Raw genomic sequence first — 15,296 nt, 5'->3', positions numbered from 1 at the left:
CTTTACTAAAATTGTCCGTTTATAAATTTTGAAATTATTATGAAACTAAGGTTTCAACTCCCTCAGGCAAAGTTGGCTTTAGATGAATTTGGCCATTTATTTTAGGTATTTTTAACATATAGCTCTTCAACGATTTTCGGTACTTATACATCTTCGGATTTCAAATGTTTGGCTTTGAGCGTTCCTGATGAAGGTAAATCCAGAAAAGCGCTTCGGACGCAATAAATTTTTAAACGTGTTGTTTTATATTTTTACATCACTAGGTCGATACCTCTGCTGGTGGACTATCAGTCTCCGAGGGTATCATCAGCTCAGTAGTCAGTGCTTCGGTACCGACATGACTAAACAAACTTTACTAAAATTGTCCGTTTATAAATTTTGAAATTATTATGAAACTAAGGTTTCAACTCCCTCAGGCAAAGTTGGCTTTAGATGAATTTGGCTATTTATTTTAGGTATTTTTTAACATATAGCTCTTCAACGATTTTCGGTACTTATACATCTTCGGATTTCAAATGTTTGGCTTTGAGCGTTCCTGATGAAGGTAAATCCAGAAAAGCGCTTCGGACGCAATAAATTATTAAACGTGTTGTTTTATATTTTTACATCACTGGGTCGATACCTCTGCTGGTGGACTATCAGTCCCCGAGGGTATCATCAGCTCAGTAGTCAGTGCTTCGGTACCGACATGACTAAACAAACTTTACTAAAATTGTCCGTTTATAAATTTTGAAATTATTATGAAACTAAGGTTTCAACTCCCTCAGGCAAAGTTGTCTTTAGATGAATTTGGCTATTTATTTTAGGTATTTTTAACATATAGCTCTTCAACGATTTTCGGTACTTATACATCTTCGGATTTCAAATGTTTGGCTTTGAGCGTTCCTGATGAAGGTAAATCCAGAAAAGTCTTATTTTTTTATGTACCTAGTATTTTTTTGGTTTATTCAATCAAGCGAAATCCATCGTCTTGATTCCGTGTCAGCAATACTTGTCTTCATAGCTACATATGTACCATTCATCATAATATAGCTCGAGAGAAACTGAGGGAAACACATCAACTATGAGAGGAAAACAATGAAACAACAGAAACACTGAAATGCAACAAAAAACAAAACGACAATGCAACACACTCAGATAAAATTACTGCCGTTTTCCTGACTTGGAACAGGACATTTTAGACAAAAATGGTGGGTTGGACCTGGTTTTGTGGATTGCCAAACCTCCAACTTTTATGACATTATCAAATATAACTCTAAAATGACAACAATACATGACAGAACAACGAAACAACAGAAAGTGTAACAAAAAACCAAACGACAATGCAACACACACAGAAACGAACTATAAGATAACAATTGCCATTTTCATGACTTGGTACAGGCCATTTCAAGAAAAAAATTATGGGTTGAACCTTGTTTTGTGGCTTGCCATACTTCCCGCATTTATTGCAATGTTAGATATAACATTAAAATGACAACATTACACGACAGGATTACAATAAAAATCAATGGGAAAATATATAGGGCAGAGAAACACACGAATAATAGCTAACAAAAGGCCTAGTACACTTTATTATAGAAATATAGAATTAACGATTATTTGAGGTGATTAAAATTTTATTTGCAAACGATTGGAACAAAATAACATGAATATATGTCTTCGTTTCATCCCATAAAAATTCATTATTGTGTAAGATAATGTAATAGTGTTGTTTTAACGAAATACCAACAGGTCAAACCACTACCATGTGACATGTGACATTAGATCGAATCTACGAAAAAATATTACCATTTTTTGTGAAACGGTAATAATCTTACGATTAGACAAACGACTTACGAAAGCTAAGTACACACGAATGTTTCGGGAACAATGTCCTTTTATTTGAACATCATTCTCTAGTTATTTTATTCTTTTCTTTCAGTTTCATTCTTATGTCCAAACAGATGGTTCAAGTACGAAAATAAATGCTACTACTTTAGCGATGTGGAAAAAATTGGGACTATGCTAGGGTTTGTATTATTCTTTCTATGGACATAATATATTGCTACTGACATTGTTACATCCCTTATTATTGTTGCATTTTGAAAGATGTGAACACTGTAGTTTTATTCATAAAAAAAATAAAAAAAAATATGAGACTTATATACATCAGACATGCACGCAATCTAATATTAAATTTCTAGTTTATATTGTAGTAAGAAAATATGTCACCAATTATTCGTAAACGTTATATGTTTAGTATGTTTGCAAGGTAGTTGACGGGTATCAATATATTGCCTACCAGTGATTGCCAGTGATGAAACAAATAAGCAAAATATAAAAAAAATGGCTGATATTAACATGCTCTCTGCAACTTTGGTATATGCCAATTAGGATTTCACCATTAGAATATTTGACTTATGGTTATCAATTTGATACTAAAGTTGTGATCCAATGATTTTATTATTAACCTTGGATCCCGTGGACAAATATTGAAGACAAAAGTCGTACATAACACCAGATTATTATTTATAAAAGATATATGATACATTCTCAATAGTCTAGAAAAATATAAAATGTTTATTACGAGCTTTAGAAACTAGATGAAAGGCAATGATAGGATTCACTTCACGTATACAATGCATTTGGTCCGAGTACATAGTTATTTCGTAGTGCATTTCTTTTAGACAATAAATGAAAATTAAAAAAATCCCACCTGCGCTTTCTCAATAATATTTTTCAGTGTGTTGTACTACTTTTGGTACAAATTATATCAAAATTATAGAAAACTTCATCAGCTCTAACTCAAAATATGGACAATTTTATGTTAAGGGGGTCTTGAAATCTCTTGACAGCTTCCGAAGTGCTAATTTTTGACCTTTTTCAGCTGGACCTAACCACTACATTGCAGACATTTAGTATGATCCAAATTTTTTAACAGTGTCATTTCATCATCTACTTGCTATATGAGGCATAAAACATGGAGAAATAAATTTCGAAGAGGTAAAAAACAAAATAGGCAAGTTACACACTGTCCGCACTAATGACTACATTCGTGGACAACGAAAATCAAAGGACGATAACTGTGTACTCGGACCTAATATTTATCTATACTGTTTTATATTTCATAGTTTTGCACGTTTATTGAAAGCATTTAAATTCTAATCTTAAGGATGTACACTTCTGACTTTTCAGTCTCATTCAGTTTCATTGAAATCTCGTTCTGAAATTATTTCAAAAACATGGGTCACAAGTGAAAAATAGCAATGAATTTGATAAATATCATAAAATAAATCAATAAAATTTTCAAAATTTATTACTTATCTAGTCAGTCTTTTTAGCCAAAATTTTGAGAAAATGGGTAAGGGGTACAAAAAATTATTTTATCATAAACATGAGCATCCCATATAACTTTTTCTTTTCAAATTTCTAAGATATGTTTTTTTGCAATCATTAATAACAAAGAAGTTGAAATAATATGCATTTTGATCTTTAAACTGAGAAAAATGCCAAATAGACAAAATTGACCACATGGTAAATAAACTCATCATAGATAACAGGACTAAATTTTGTATATACGCCAGACGCGCGTTTCGTCTACAAAAGACTCATCAGTGACGTTTGAATCCAAAAAAGTAAAAAAGGCCAAATGAAGTACGTAAATTGAACACGAAAAAGCATCAAAATATGATAAAACTTTCTTATATTAACACATACCTTTAGTTTTGTTAGTTGAATTTATTCAGATTGGTCCACCTCATCCTTATTATCAGTAAGTTTAATTGAGGAACTATGATTTTTTTCACGATAATAGCCAAAAAATGGGTAAAAAAAATTGTTTACTTTCAAAGGGCCGTAGCAGAAAAAGAAGTGCACCACCATATGATTATTTAACTATTTTTTTTACAGTTATATAAACCCAAAAATCAGGTTTAGAAAAAAGTTTAATACTAGAAATGTTTGGCTCCTCAGAGGTGTACATCCTTAACATGAAATAAAGCAATATGAATGACCAGTGGAATCTCGTAATACCATTTGATGTTTGTTATTATAGCTGACTTGCGAGTATTATAGAAGTAGGCTAGTAGAAGTCGGTTCTAGTTGTGAAAACGACTTTTTGAAGATGACAGCAGCTGTATATAACAAATGTATGTATATTAAATGCAATCTACTTATCAAACATGACATTTTTAATAATGAATATATTTAAGAAATAGATTTGTTGTAAATTTACACATGACCTGGGCCGTGATATTCGTTAATTTTATCCCTCGCTAACGCTCAGGATAAAATTCGAATATCACGGCCCAGGCCATGTGTAAATTTCCAACAAATCTATGGCTTCCATGAATTATTTCGATTCTTATAGGACAAATACGATCATTAAAAAACTGAAGCGATGATGGGTATACCGTGTGTGTGGCTGTTCTATTTTACCCACTGTTCGATAACAAATCTAATAAACCTGCATGAATGATTTCTTAACTAACCGTTAGAAAAAAATGTGATTACTTTTTTTACTTCTCAGTAATCCCAACATTTGCAATTTTAGATTTGCATTTTTTATCGTAAGCTACCGTCAAATTCACTGTTGACATGTTGTAACCAAGGAGCCGCCATGTTGACTTGCTGAAATCAGTAAATGTGCGAATATTGCAATAGAACAGAAAACAAGCAACACCTACCTCAATACTTTATTTTAATGCAATTGTATCCGAGTTTAGAAGGTAAACGCAATAGAAAAACCTTCAGCTTTGACGTTTTCATTCGTATGACGTCATGTTTTGAAATGACGTTAATGCGCCAAAATCATTACTGGAATTTCGCGGAATTTTAATTTACTTTGTTTTTGTCCATTTTTCCGTTCTCTAATGTGTAAATTCTTTTTGTTATGCATCATAATCAGAATAAATGTTCTATATTGTTTTATTCAATTGTATAAATGTTAACACAGCGAAATCCACAACCGTTTACACATAGGTTACGATACATGTGGATTTACGTGGGAGGCATATTTAAACAGCCATTTGTGTACATCTTGGAGTCTGCGCTAAGTATAGATATATCGAGAAATTTATCACGGTGTTGTTTACAAAGTGAAAGAAGCACGTCATATTAGAAACATATATATATATTTTTACGTCATGTGTATACAAATCACCAAAGAAAGTAACGGGAACGGTTTTAATTTTTTTCATGTACAGTAAGACCATTCCAGATTTGTTAAAAAGCATCAATCGTATATTTTTAAGTCATTAACATTTCATTTTCAAAAGCTAAAACATTTTGGTATAACGAATATTGATTGATGTGAATTAATCATGTGTATCATAAGTTTATTTCCTACACATGGTGTCAACATTTTGACTCAGCTGCAGTGTACGAATATAATAAAATTAATACGCATCATTTCTTGTTATTGATTATATTTATTGCTTATAAGAATACCAAGCAAAGCTGGCACTTGATTTTTCTGGACCATGTTTACCGCATTTAAGTTGCATCTTTCAAAATCTACATAATGTGAAAATATTTTGTTGTTTTCTACATGCATTAACTTTGAATAACTCTAAGTCTTTAGTTTTCTATGTTGTGTCTTCTGTACTATTGTTTGTCTGTCTTTTTATTTTTAGCCATGGCGTTGTCAGTTTAGTTTTTGATCTATGAGTTTGACTGTCCCTTTGGTATCTTTTGTCCCTCTTTTGTAGCTTACTGGCTAGATGGAAGTGACATACATACTGAAGGTACTTGGATGTGGGTCAGTAGTCTGACAAAATTTACATTTACTGATTGGTATGCAACAGAACCAAGTTACTATGCAGGAGAAAATTGCATTCTCATCACGATGCACTTAGACTTCAAATGGGGGATGCCTTATGTAGCAACGAACTCAGATTCATATGTGAAAAAAGTAACTTCATATTGAAAATTTGGTCAATAAAATATTTATCCTGAAACATAAAACTCTTTATAAAATTTAAATGTGTAGGTTAACAATTTCTAGCAACCATTAGATAATCACACGCGAATCCCTTTAAGATATGAAGCCGATGATCAATCAGTGTTTCACACTGTGTGATATAAAAAATGCAAAAGATATTATTTTACTAACTAGCTAAAAGGAGGATCGTCTTACCTTTTCCTATATTTTTCCTCCTAGTACGACTAAAAAAAAAAATGGAAAACAACACGTTTAATAGTTTCTTGCATCCGAAGCGCTTTTTGGATTTACCTTTATCAGGAACGCTCGAAGCCAAACATTTGAAATCCGAAGATCTATAAGTACCGAGCCCGTTGTAGAGCTATATGACAAAAAATACCTAAAATAAATAGCTTAATTCATCTAAAGTCAACTTTGCCTGAGGGAGTTGAAACCTTAGTTTCTTAATAATTTCAAAATGTATAAACGGATTATTTTAGAAAAGTTTGTTAAATCATGTCAGTACCGAAGTACTGACTACTGAGCTGAAGATACCCTCGGGGACTGATTATCAACCAGCAGAGGTATCGACCCAGTGATGTAAAAAAATGGAAAACAACACGTTTAATAATTTCATGCGTCCGAAGCGCTTTTCTGGATTTACCTTCATCAGAAACGCTCAAAGCCAAACATTTGAAATCCGAAGATGTATAACTACCGAAACCGTTGAAGAGGTATATGACAAAAAATCCCTAAAAAAAATAGCTAAATTCATCTAAAGTCATATATTGTTTAAATGTAAGTCTGACATTCTTTTCAAGTTTTGTTAAGGCTTACCTTAATTTCACGTTTTTTCTATATGTTTCTTATATGTAACTTTCCTTATACGTTATTTACTGTCAAACGTTCAATATATTCTTTCAGGGTCGAGTAATTGAATTGGAAAGGATAAGACCTAGCACATGTAGCAGCCTGTTGAAGAATCTTAATAAATCATGCGTTGTGTTTCTCTATACGTTTAATCGTCGTGATAGCTAATGCATATAATATAACGTCACAGAGTAAAGCGGTATGGTAACAACGTTACCATAACGTAATGTTTGTACTTCGCGTATTTTCCGAAATTCTGGGGGCAGACAAAAGTGAAATATATATGCAACGAAAATTAAAAAATGTAAAATTCACAATATAAAGAAATAATTTAAAATTAATGTCCTTCTCAAATAAAACAATCTATTTCCTTAACTGACTGTCCTTGACTGAACACAATTACAGTTTATCTTTTAGTCGCTTCATGAATGTTTCTTCAAGCACACACGGTAACTTCAGGCTAAGCTGTAATTTTCTTTACGTTATAAGTTTCTGTCCTGTATCTATGTGGCTTCTTGACTCCACCAGATGAGGGTGTGTTTGTTCGATCGGTCTTGGTAGATAGTCACTTCCTTGGATGTTTTCCTCAAATGGGTTTATGTGCGATCTTCAGTGAACGAGCCATTGTGATGTGTTTTCTGGTCTTCGTTTGGCAACGATCATACCTGAAGGTATATCATCTTGATGGTCATGTTTCTGTGGCAACTTTGCCGTGGACTTTCCTTTCTCGTTATCAATAGCTGTGTTCTTGTGTGAAATATCGTTTACAAGAACTGCTGACGACTGGTTGATGTGTTTATTGATTGGTCCTGATAATAAATATCTAATCTTTGACTGTACAGCGGTGGGTCCTTTTCCTCTGATAACTTTGTCCTCGATAATGTCCCAATAGTGGTCGGCGCCTATGAGTAAGTCGATTTCAAAAGAATGTGCAAGTTTAAGTTCTCTTAAGTGAGGCAAGCTCCGTGTAGTCAGGGAAATATTGTTCTTAATTGGGACGGCAATTTCTGGAACAATTAGTGTGTTAATACGCACCTTTTCTCCTGTGTCGGTCTGAAGTTGTATTGTTGCAGTGTCTAAGTTACGAACTTTCTGAGATAAATCTCCGAACGCAGACAGTTGAATGCTTACGTTTTCTGTGAGTTTTATTTCTAATTAATTAGCTAGTTTCTGAGTTATAAAAGAACGCTGTGCTCCCTCGTCAAATAAGATGTTACATTCTACTTCTTGGTCGTTATATACAACAGGTGCAATTGCTGTTTTCAGGAGAGTGTTGTGATTCTGTTGTGATGAATACATTACTCTAGTCTCGTTTAGTGTTTCATCTTCGTTTATTTCTGACTGTTGTATTGAAGTCTCCGGTGTCGTATCTGGAATGACCTCTTTACCTTTACAAATGCTTGTATGATGCATTCCGTTACATTTTTTTCATCGTTTAGTAGACTTGCATGCGGCCACTCGGTGTGACCCTAAACAGTTAAAGCATAACTGTTTCTGTTTTACAATTTGATTTCTAGCGTTTGCGTCTGTTACCTTAGAGCACTCCGTCGGATAGTGCTCACCTGAACAGAAAATACATGTACGTGTATTTTTCTTCTGATGTGTGTCTGGGAATTTGCTCTTGTATGAATGTGATTGCGTACCCATAACAAATGCAGTGGCGTACAATCTGTCTGAATCTGTGACTCCTTCTCCAGCTTCGAGTATGTCAATCTCTTTAGTTATAAAAACTACAGGTACCAAAAGCGAACCATACATCTCTAATCCTCGCACATATGATTCAAGTTTGTCTCCGTAAGAGCGCAAGCTAAATGCATCATTTGTCGGTGTGGGTAAGTTCATGGGTGCTTTCATGTAAGCATGTATCAGTTTGCTAGGTTGTCAAAACCTATCTCTGAGAAGATTGACTGCGGTTTCGTAGTTACAATTGGTCAAAGCTGTTACTGTTTGCGCGGCGCTTCCCTCAAGCTGGGCTTTAAGATAGTTAAACTTTTGGATTGGCGTTAATGTGTCGTTGTAGTGTATAGATGACTCGAAACAATCCCAAAATGTCTGCCACTTGAGAATATCTCCATTAAAATAGGGTAAGTCTAACTTTGGAAGCCTATTGTAATTAGTTTTTGAAGATCTCGGTTCTGACGGGACTTGAAACATGACATTCTCTGACGGACGGATATGCACTGCAGGGGCGTGAATTGAATACTGCTGGTTCATAGAATCTATTGCACATCTGTTCATATCAACTCTAGCTTCGGGTGTGAAATGATATGCGTCTGGGTTAAGTCTGCTCGTTGAAGGACCAACAGTATCATGCGAAATCATAGTATTTGTTTCAAAGGACTTAATAAATTTCCGAATTTGTCTAATTTTACAATCAAGTTCGTACATATACTCATCTGAGTCGGTGATTTCTTGCTCCAGATTTTCCTCCGATGTCTGTTCCAAAATTCTGTTATTCAGGTCAATCAATGTTTTCTGTTTCTGCGTGACGGCATCATCAAGGGCTTTCACTTCGTCAACTTCTGTATCTGTTTTTGACTTTAATTCGTCGAATTTCACCAGTAGCTTCGTGACGGCTCCTTTGTGTCCAAAACGAACTGACTTCAGCTTTGAATCCATATATATCCAAAGGATACGGCCCCATTAAATGATGAAGAATCTTAATAAATCATGCGTTGTGTTTTTCTATACGTTTAATCGTCGTGATACCTAATGCATATAATATAACGTCACAGAGTAAAGCGGTATGGTAACAACGTTACCATAACGTAATGTTTGTACTTCGCGTATTTTCCGACACAGCCATCACTTTTTGAATGTCATTGAATTGGTTGTTATGTCAGAGCGAATGCCATGCCATATTTTTTAAATCACGATGTATTATTGTTTTTGTTTGTTGTTTACGTTATCTGAAGTGTCATAAGTAATGTTGAAATACCATCATCACAATCATGAAATCCGACCATTGCTTTCACGTTAAGATTAAATATTTTTTATTTCTACGATTGATATATATAGTTATTTCAGGTCTTTTGATCTAAAGTTGGATAGGTTTAAATGCGGACACTTGAACCTTGTTTCATTTCACAGTTTAAAAGTATCTGTAAAATAAAAGCCATGTACACGAGCTCGTCTGTTCCTTAACAAAGGTTTTTTTAAGGGGTTCTTACTTTTTAGATTGTATTTTTATCAGGGAAGGAGGGTATTATTTTGTTTCATACGAACACGATTACGTATAATAAATCAAATTATTTTTTCGAGGAATAAGTAGTTTTTATCACGTTATGATGCCACTGCTGGTGGAGATTTATTTCCCCGAGAGTATCACAAGCCCAGTAGTCAGCACTTTTTGTGCTGACATGAATTATCATCGATATGGTTTTATTTATAAATAGTCTGTTTACAAAATTTAGAATTTTTTGAAATACTAGGGCTTTTCTACCTAAGCCATAGATTACCTTAGCTGTATTTGGCAAAACTTTTAGGAATTTTGGTCCTCGTACCTTATTTAGCCTTTTTAACTTTTTTGGATTCGAGCGTCACTGATGAGTCTTTTGTAGAAGAAACGCGCGTCTGGCGTATATACCAAATTTAGTCCTGGTATCTATGATGAGTTTATTTACAACCACTGGGTCGATGCCACTGCTGGTGGAGATTTATTGCCCCTAGGGTATCACAAGCACAGTAGTCAGCACTTTTTGTGCTGACATTAATTAACATCGATGTGGTTTTATTTATAAATGAACTGTTAACAAAATTTAGAATTTTTCGAAATACTAAGTCTTTTCTGCCTCAGTCAAAGATTACCTTAGCTGTATTTGGCAAAACTTTTAGGAAGTTTGGTCCTCAATGCTCTTCAACTTCGTACCTTATTGAACCTTTTTAGCTTTTTTGGATTCGAGCGTCACTGATGAGTCTTTTGTAGACGAAACGCAGGTCTGGCGTATATACAAAATTTAGTCCTGGTATCTATGATGAGTTTATTAACAACCACTGGGTCGATGCCACTGCTGGTGGAGATTTATTTCCCCGAAGGTATCACAAGCCCAGTAGTCAGCACTTTTTGTGCTGACATGAATTATCATCGATCTGGTTTTATTTATAAATTAACTGTTTACAAAATTTAGAATTTTTTGAAATACTAGGGCTTTTCTACCTCAGTCAAAGATTACCTTAGCTGTATTTGGCAAAACTTTAGGAATGTTGGTCCTCAATGCTTTTCAACTTCGTACTTTATTTAGCCTTTTTAACTTTTTTGGATTGGAGCGTCACTGGTGAGTCTTTTGTAGACGAAACACGCGTCTGGCGTATATACAAAATTTAGTCCTGGTATCTATGATGAGTTTATTATAAGACTTGAATTAACTTTTTACAAGAAATAAAGATTCACGATTTCTCAAAACTTCCACAAAAAAGATTCTCATTTAACTAGAATCTATCATGTGTATCCCTACTTGATATTACTTTGTGAAGCATATATATGATGGTCCCAGTTTGATCTTTGCAAGGAAGTGTAAAACCCTTAGATAACGTTCATATGGCAGTAGTGTTGAGTTATTGGAGGTGTTTGACCTCTAGATAAAAGAGGTGCAAAAACAACCAGAGGGACATACAATTCATGTATCACTTATACTAAGTGTTTCAACGATGTGATCCTTAGATAACGTCCATATAACATTGATATTGATTGATTTATTCGCGTTGTATAACCCCTAAATAATATTCATATAGTACTGATACTGAATTTGCCAGGGATATGATACCAAGATAATGTTCTTAAACACTGGTACTTAGTTATTTGAGGGGTATGACCACTAGATAACGTTCATATGAAACTAATGTATAGTTTTCCACAGGATATGAACCCTATAAAACGTCCCTTGTCATTGTTAAATGTGTTACTTTCGTTAAATAAAGAATTTTATTATTATAAGATAATGTTCATATAACACTGGTACTGTAAAATAAAGGCAACAGTAGTATACCGATGTTCAAATCGATAGAAAAAAATCAGATCCGGGTCACAACCCAAAACCGAGGAAAACGCATTAAATATAAGAAGATAATGACGACACAACATTAAAATGTAACGCACAAAGAAACGAACATTAGACAAAATCCGATGAGAATAACAAATATAACATCAAAACTAAATATATGAATTTGGGATAGAAAAGTACCGTGATACGTCTTATAATAATGTGAATTCATACTCAAATATAAGAGGAAACAAACGACACAAAAGAAACACAACGTTAAAAAATAACACACAGAGAAATGAACTATAATATAACAATGACCATATTCTGGACTTGGTACAGGACATTTTGTAAAGAAAAAATGGTTTTGTGGCATGCCAAACCTCCCGCTTTAATGGCCATGTTAAATATAACATTAAAATGACAACACAACATTATAGGACTGCAATACAAATAAATAGGAGAACATATTTGACAAAGAAACACACGAATAATAGGTAACAAAAGGCACCAGGTTTAAAATTTGATACGACAGAAGTACGTTTCGTCCACACAAGACCCACCATCGAAGCCAAGATACAAAAGTTTGAAAGCCAAAACAAGTACAAAGTTGAACAGCGTCGATGATCAAAAGTTCAAAAAAGTTGTGCCAAAAACGGCCAGGGTTTTCTGTTTGGAACCAGAACATCTCTGTTATTTAAAATAATTTATAATTTTGCAAACAGTAAATTTTATAAAATGACTATATAAAAGATATACATGATAATACTGAAGTATTAACTAATTACAGAAAACAACTGGATACACTACATAAACCGACAAAATCCAACACAAAAAATAGACACACCCGAATAATGCAAGGCCTCAATGACGTCACATTTAAAATTGTTAAAAAGGACAAAAAAATGACGTCACATTTGAACTTGTGAAACAGCACACAAAAAATTACGTCACATTTTACTATCTTTCAAAAATAAGATAGAATTAGGATCGATTTTAGATTATATTTGTACTAAATACTGATACTACATTTAATAACAATCAAAATTGCAACACATATTAATATCAAACTGAGGTAGCAATTAACTATATTCCATGTCCGGTTAATATTGAATCAAACTGCAAACGTAATACATCGTACAAATTACGTTGAACCAAATCAAATATAATTGATGAAGGCGCTGATTAATTTTCTTTACCATAACACATGATATATAACCGAAGAGACGTCAAGATATTTGACAAAATCCGATGAGAATTACAAATATAACATCATAACTAAATGCATGAATTTGGGATAGAAAAGTGCCGTAACACGTCGTAAAGCAATGCAGATTCACACTCAACAAAACAGTCACAATTAGGAACAAGTCACGTTCGGTAATTAAAAGATTAGACGACGTAATGACAAACCACAATCTAAGATGTGGTAAAAATGTCCTTAGATAGTTTTGTCAAAGATACATCGTATGGAACAACCAATTTGTGATGATATCCGTAAAATTTACGGAGTGTCAATTTTAATGTGTCCTCCTCATAACTTTGTTGGAGCAGTTTCTGAGTAAGGATAACACTCCTGTATATGAATTCCATATAGTGTGAACAAGCACGAGAAAAACGTATCAATTGAGATATGTAAACACCATACGAAGGGGCACAGGGTATGTTACTGCTGAGAAATGGAAAATTGATAATTGAGAAGTTGAAATCGTCCCGTTTATCATAGATTTTCGTGTGAAATCGCCCATCTGAGTCAATATTGAGGAAAATATATTAGTAGTATCCTTAATTTCAAGCTCACTGGGATATATGAGATATAAGTATTGGCTGAAATATGGGTTATTCAATGATAGAACATTATCAATATATCGGAATGTAAAATTAAAGAATTTCGCAAGGTGCTTTTTCTTTTTGTCTTTTAGAAGGTTCTGAATGAAATCTGCTTTATACGAGTACAAAAACAAATCGGCCAGTAGGAGTGCACAATTAGTACCCATTGGAATACCGACTGTCTGTGGAAATATAAATCCTCCAAACTCAACAAATATATTGTCAATCAAAAAGTCCAGCATTTTGATAATATCGTTTTTAGTATATTAATATGAATTATTGTAACCCAAAACAAGAAATTATGATCTACGATTCCCATTTTATAGAAAAAGCTCTGTTTAATGAGATGGTGAAGGCGATTTTTCAACAGAGCATGACGAATAGTAGTGTTTAGCGTAGGAAAATCAGAAGTCTTTATGTTGCTGCAAAATTGCAAAGATTGTGATTGAAAATTAAGCAGTAGATCTTTCGAATTTTTGAGAGGGGTAATTTCTGGTTAACACCACTGGTAGAATAAATCTCATCACAATTGTTTTGAAGCCCATCTTTAACTGTAGAAAGAATAGTAGTAAGTATGTTTTCTTTGATGTTGATACCAAAAAAAAGAAGGACAGATGTATGATTGTGTAAAATTTCGTCTATTTGTATTGAGTTTTTCGAGGTATATTACCCCTAGAAAAAATTCATATACAACTGATGCTTAGTTTTACCTGAGATGTGATCCCAATATAATTTTCTTTAACACTAAAACTAAGTTATTCGAGTAGTATGACCACCAGTTAACGTTCCTATAACACTTGTGTTTTACAAGGGTTATGACCCCTATGTAACGTTTCGTGTCAATAGTTCTTGTATTTGTTTCACAACCATGATTAGAATTTCAAATTACTCAATTCTTACTGGTAATCAAAACTTTTCAAAAATCTATATCCACAAGATCTTGAAATAACAATTTGAAAAATGCTATAAGATTAAATTACTGATTGGTGTTTTATGGTTGCACACAATTAAATATTTGAAATGTGATGGTTAAACTTTTGACATCGCTGAACAAAATGAATAGCTTTTAATGTTAAACTGAAAGACAATACATATAAATAATTTTCTAAAATCAGTCAAAATTGAAGTTTTAGAATATCATCCGGTGTGAATTGAGTGTATCATTAAAAAACCTTAGGATATGCACATTGGGCTGTGAAACTATCATTCAAATCAAGATTAAAATACCAATTCTTTGAAAAGTGCCATTCCTCTGTAGGGATGAGGTTTTAGGCTCATGAAAAACATCTCTGTTAAGATTGAATGAATTTTTATATATAGTTCTAATCTTATGAATTCAATTTGATAACCTGTACACCTTTATTTTTATATTTGTATTCAGAAAGAAAAATAAAACATTAAAAAAAGTATGTGCATCTTCTTGATATTTTTTTTAGCTATAAATTCAAGTCAGATGTGTATCACAACATTGCAAATACCAACAACAATAGTAACGACTTCCTCGATCACCATCAGACCTTTCTACTCCGCATTTACTGTTAACGGACAAAAAACTGAATCTGAAGCGAAAAGCACCAACCAAAAATATACCAACGACGAACTTACAACGGATTCAATGCAAATAACTCCTGACCTTATAACTCCAACTTTACAGAAATCCACCAAAGATATACTTGCTTTTACATGATGAAGATATGAATCCCGTCAGCTGCACT

At 33.4% G+C, this 15,296-nt stretch overlaps 1 protein-coding gene across 1 annotated transcript; it reads right to left on the bottom strand.

Annotated features, from left to right (window-relative positions):
- Positions 1-8,653: 8,653 nt before the first annotated feature.
- LOC139525044 (uncharacterized) lies at positions 8,654-9,391 on the bottom strand. Its single transcript, XM_071320222.1, has one exon. The coding sequence runs from the start codon at positions 9,389-9,391 to the stop codon at positions 8,654-8,656; it is 738 nt and encodes a 245-aa protein (XP_071176323.1).
- Between the last annotated feature and the right edge of the window lie 5,905 nt (positions 9,392-15,296).

Source organism: Mytilus edulis, chromosome 5 (assembly GCF_963676685.1).
Source record: "Mytilus edulis chromosome 5, xbMytEdul2.2, whole genome shotgun sequence".
Lineage (NCBI taxonomy): Eukaryota > Metazoa > Mollusca > Bivalvia > Mytilida > Mytilidae > Mytilus > Mytilus edulis.
This window is presented reverse-complemented; position numbering and strand designations above follow the sequence as displayed.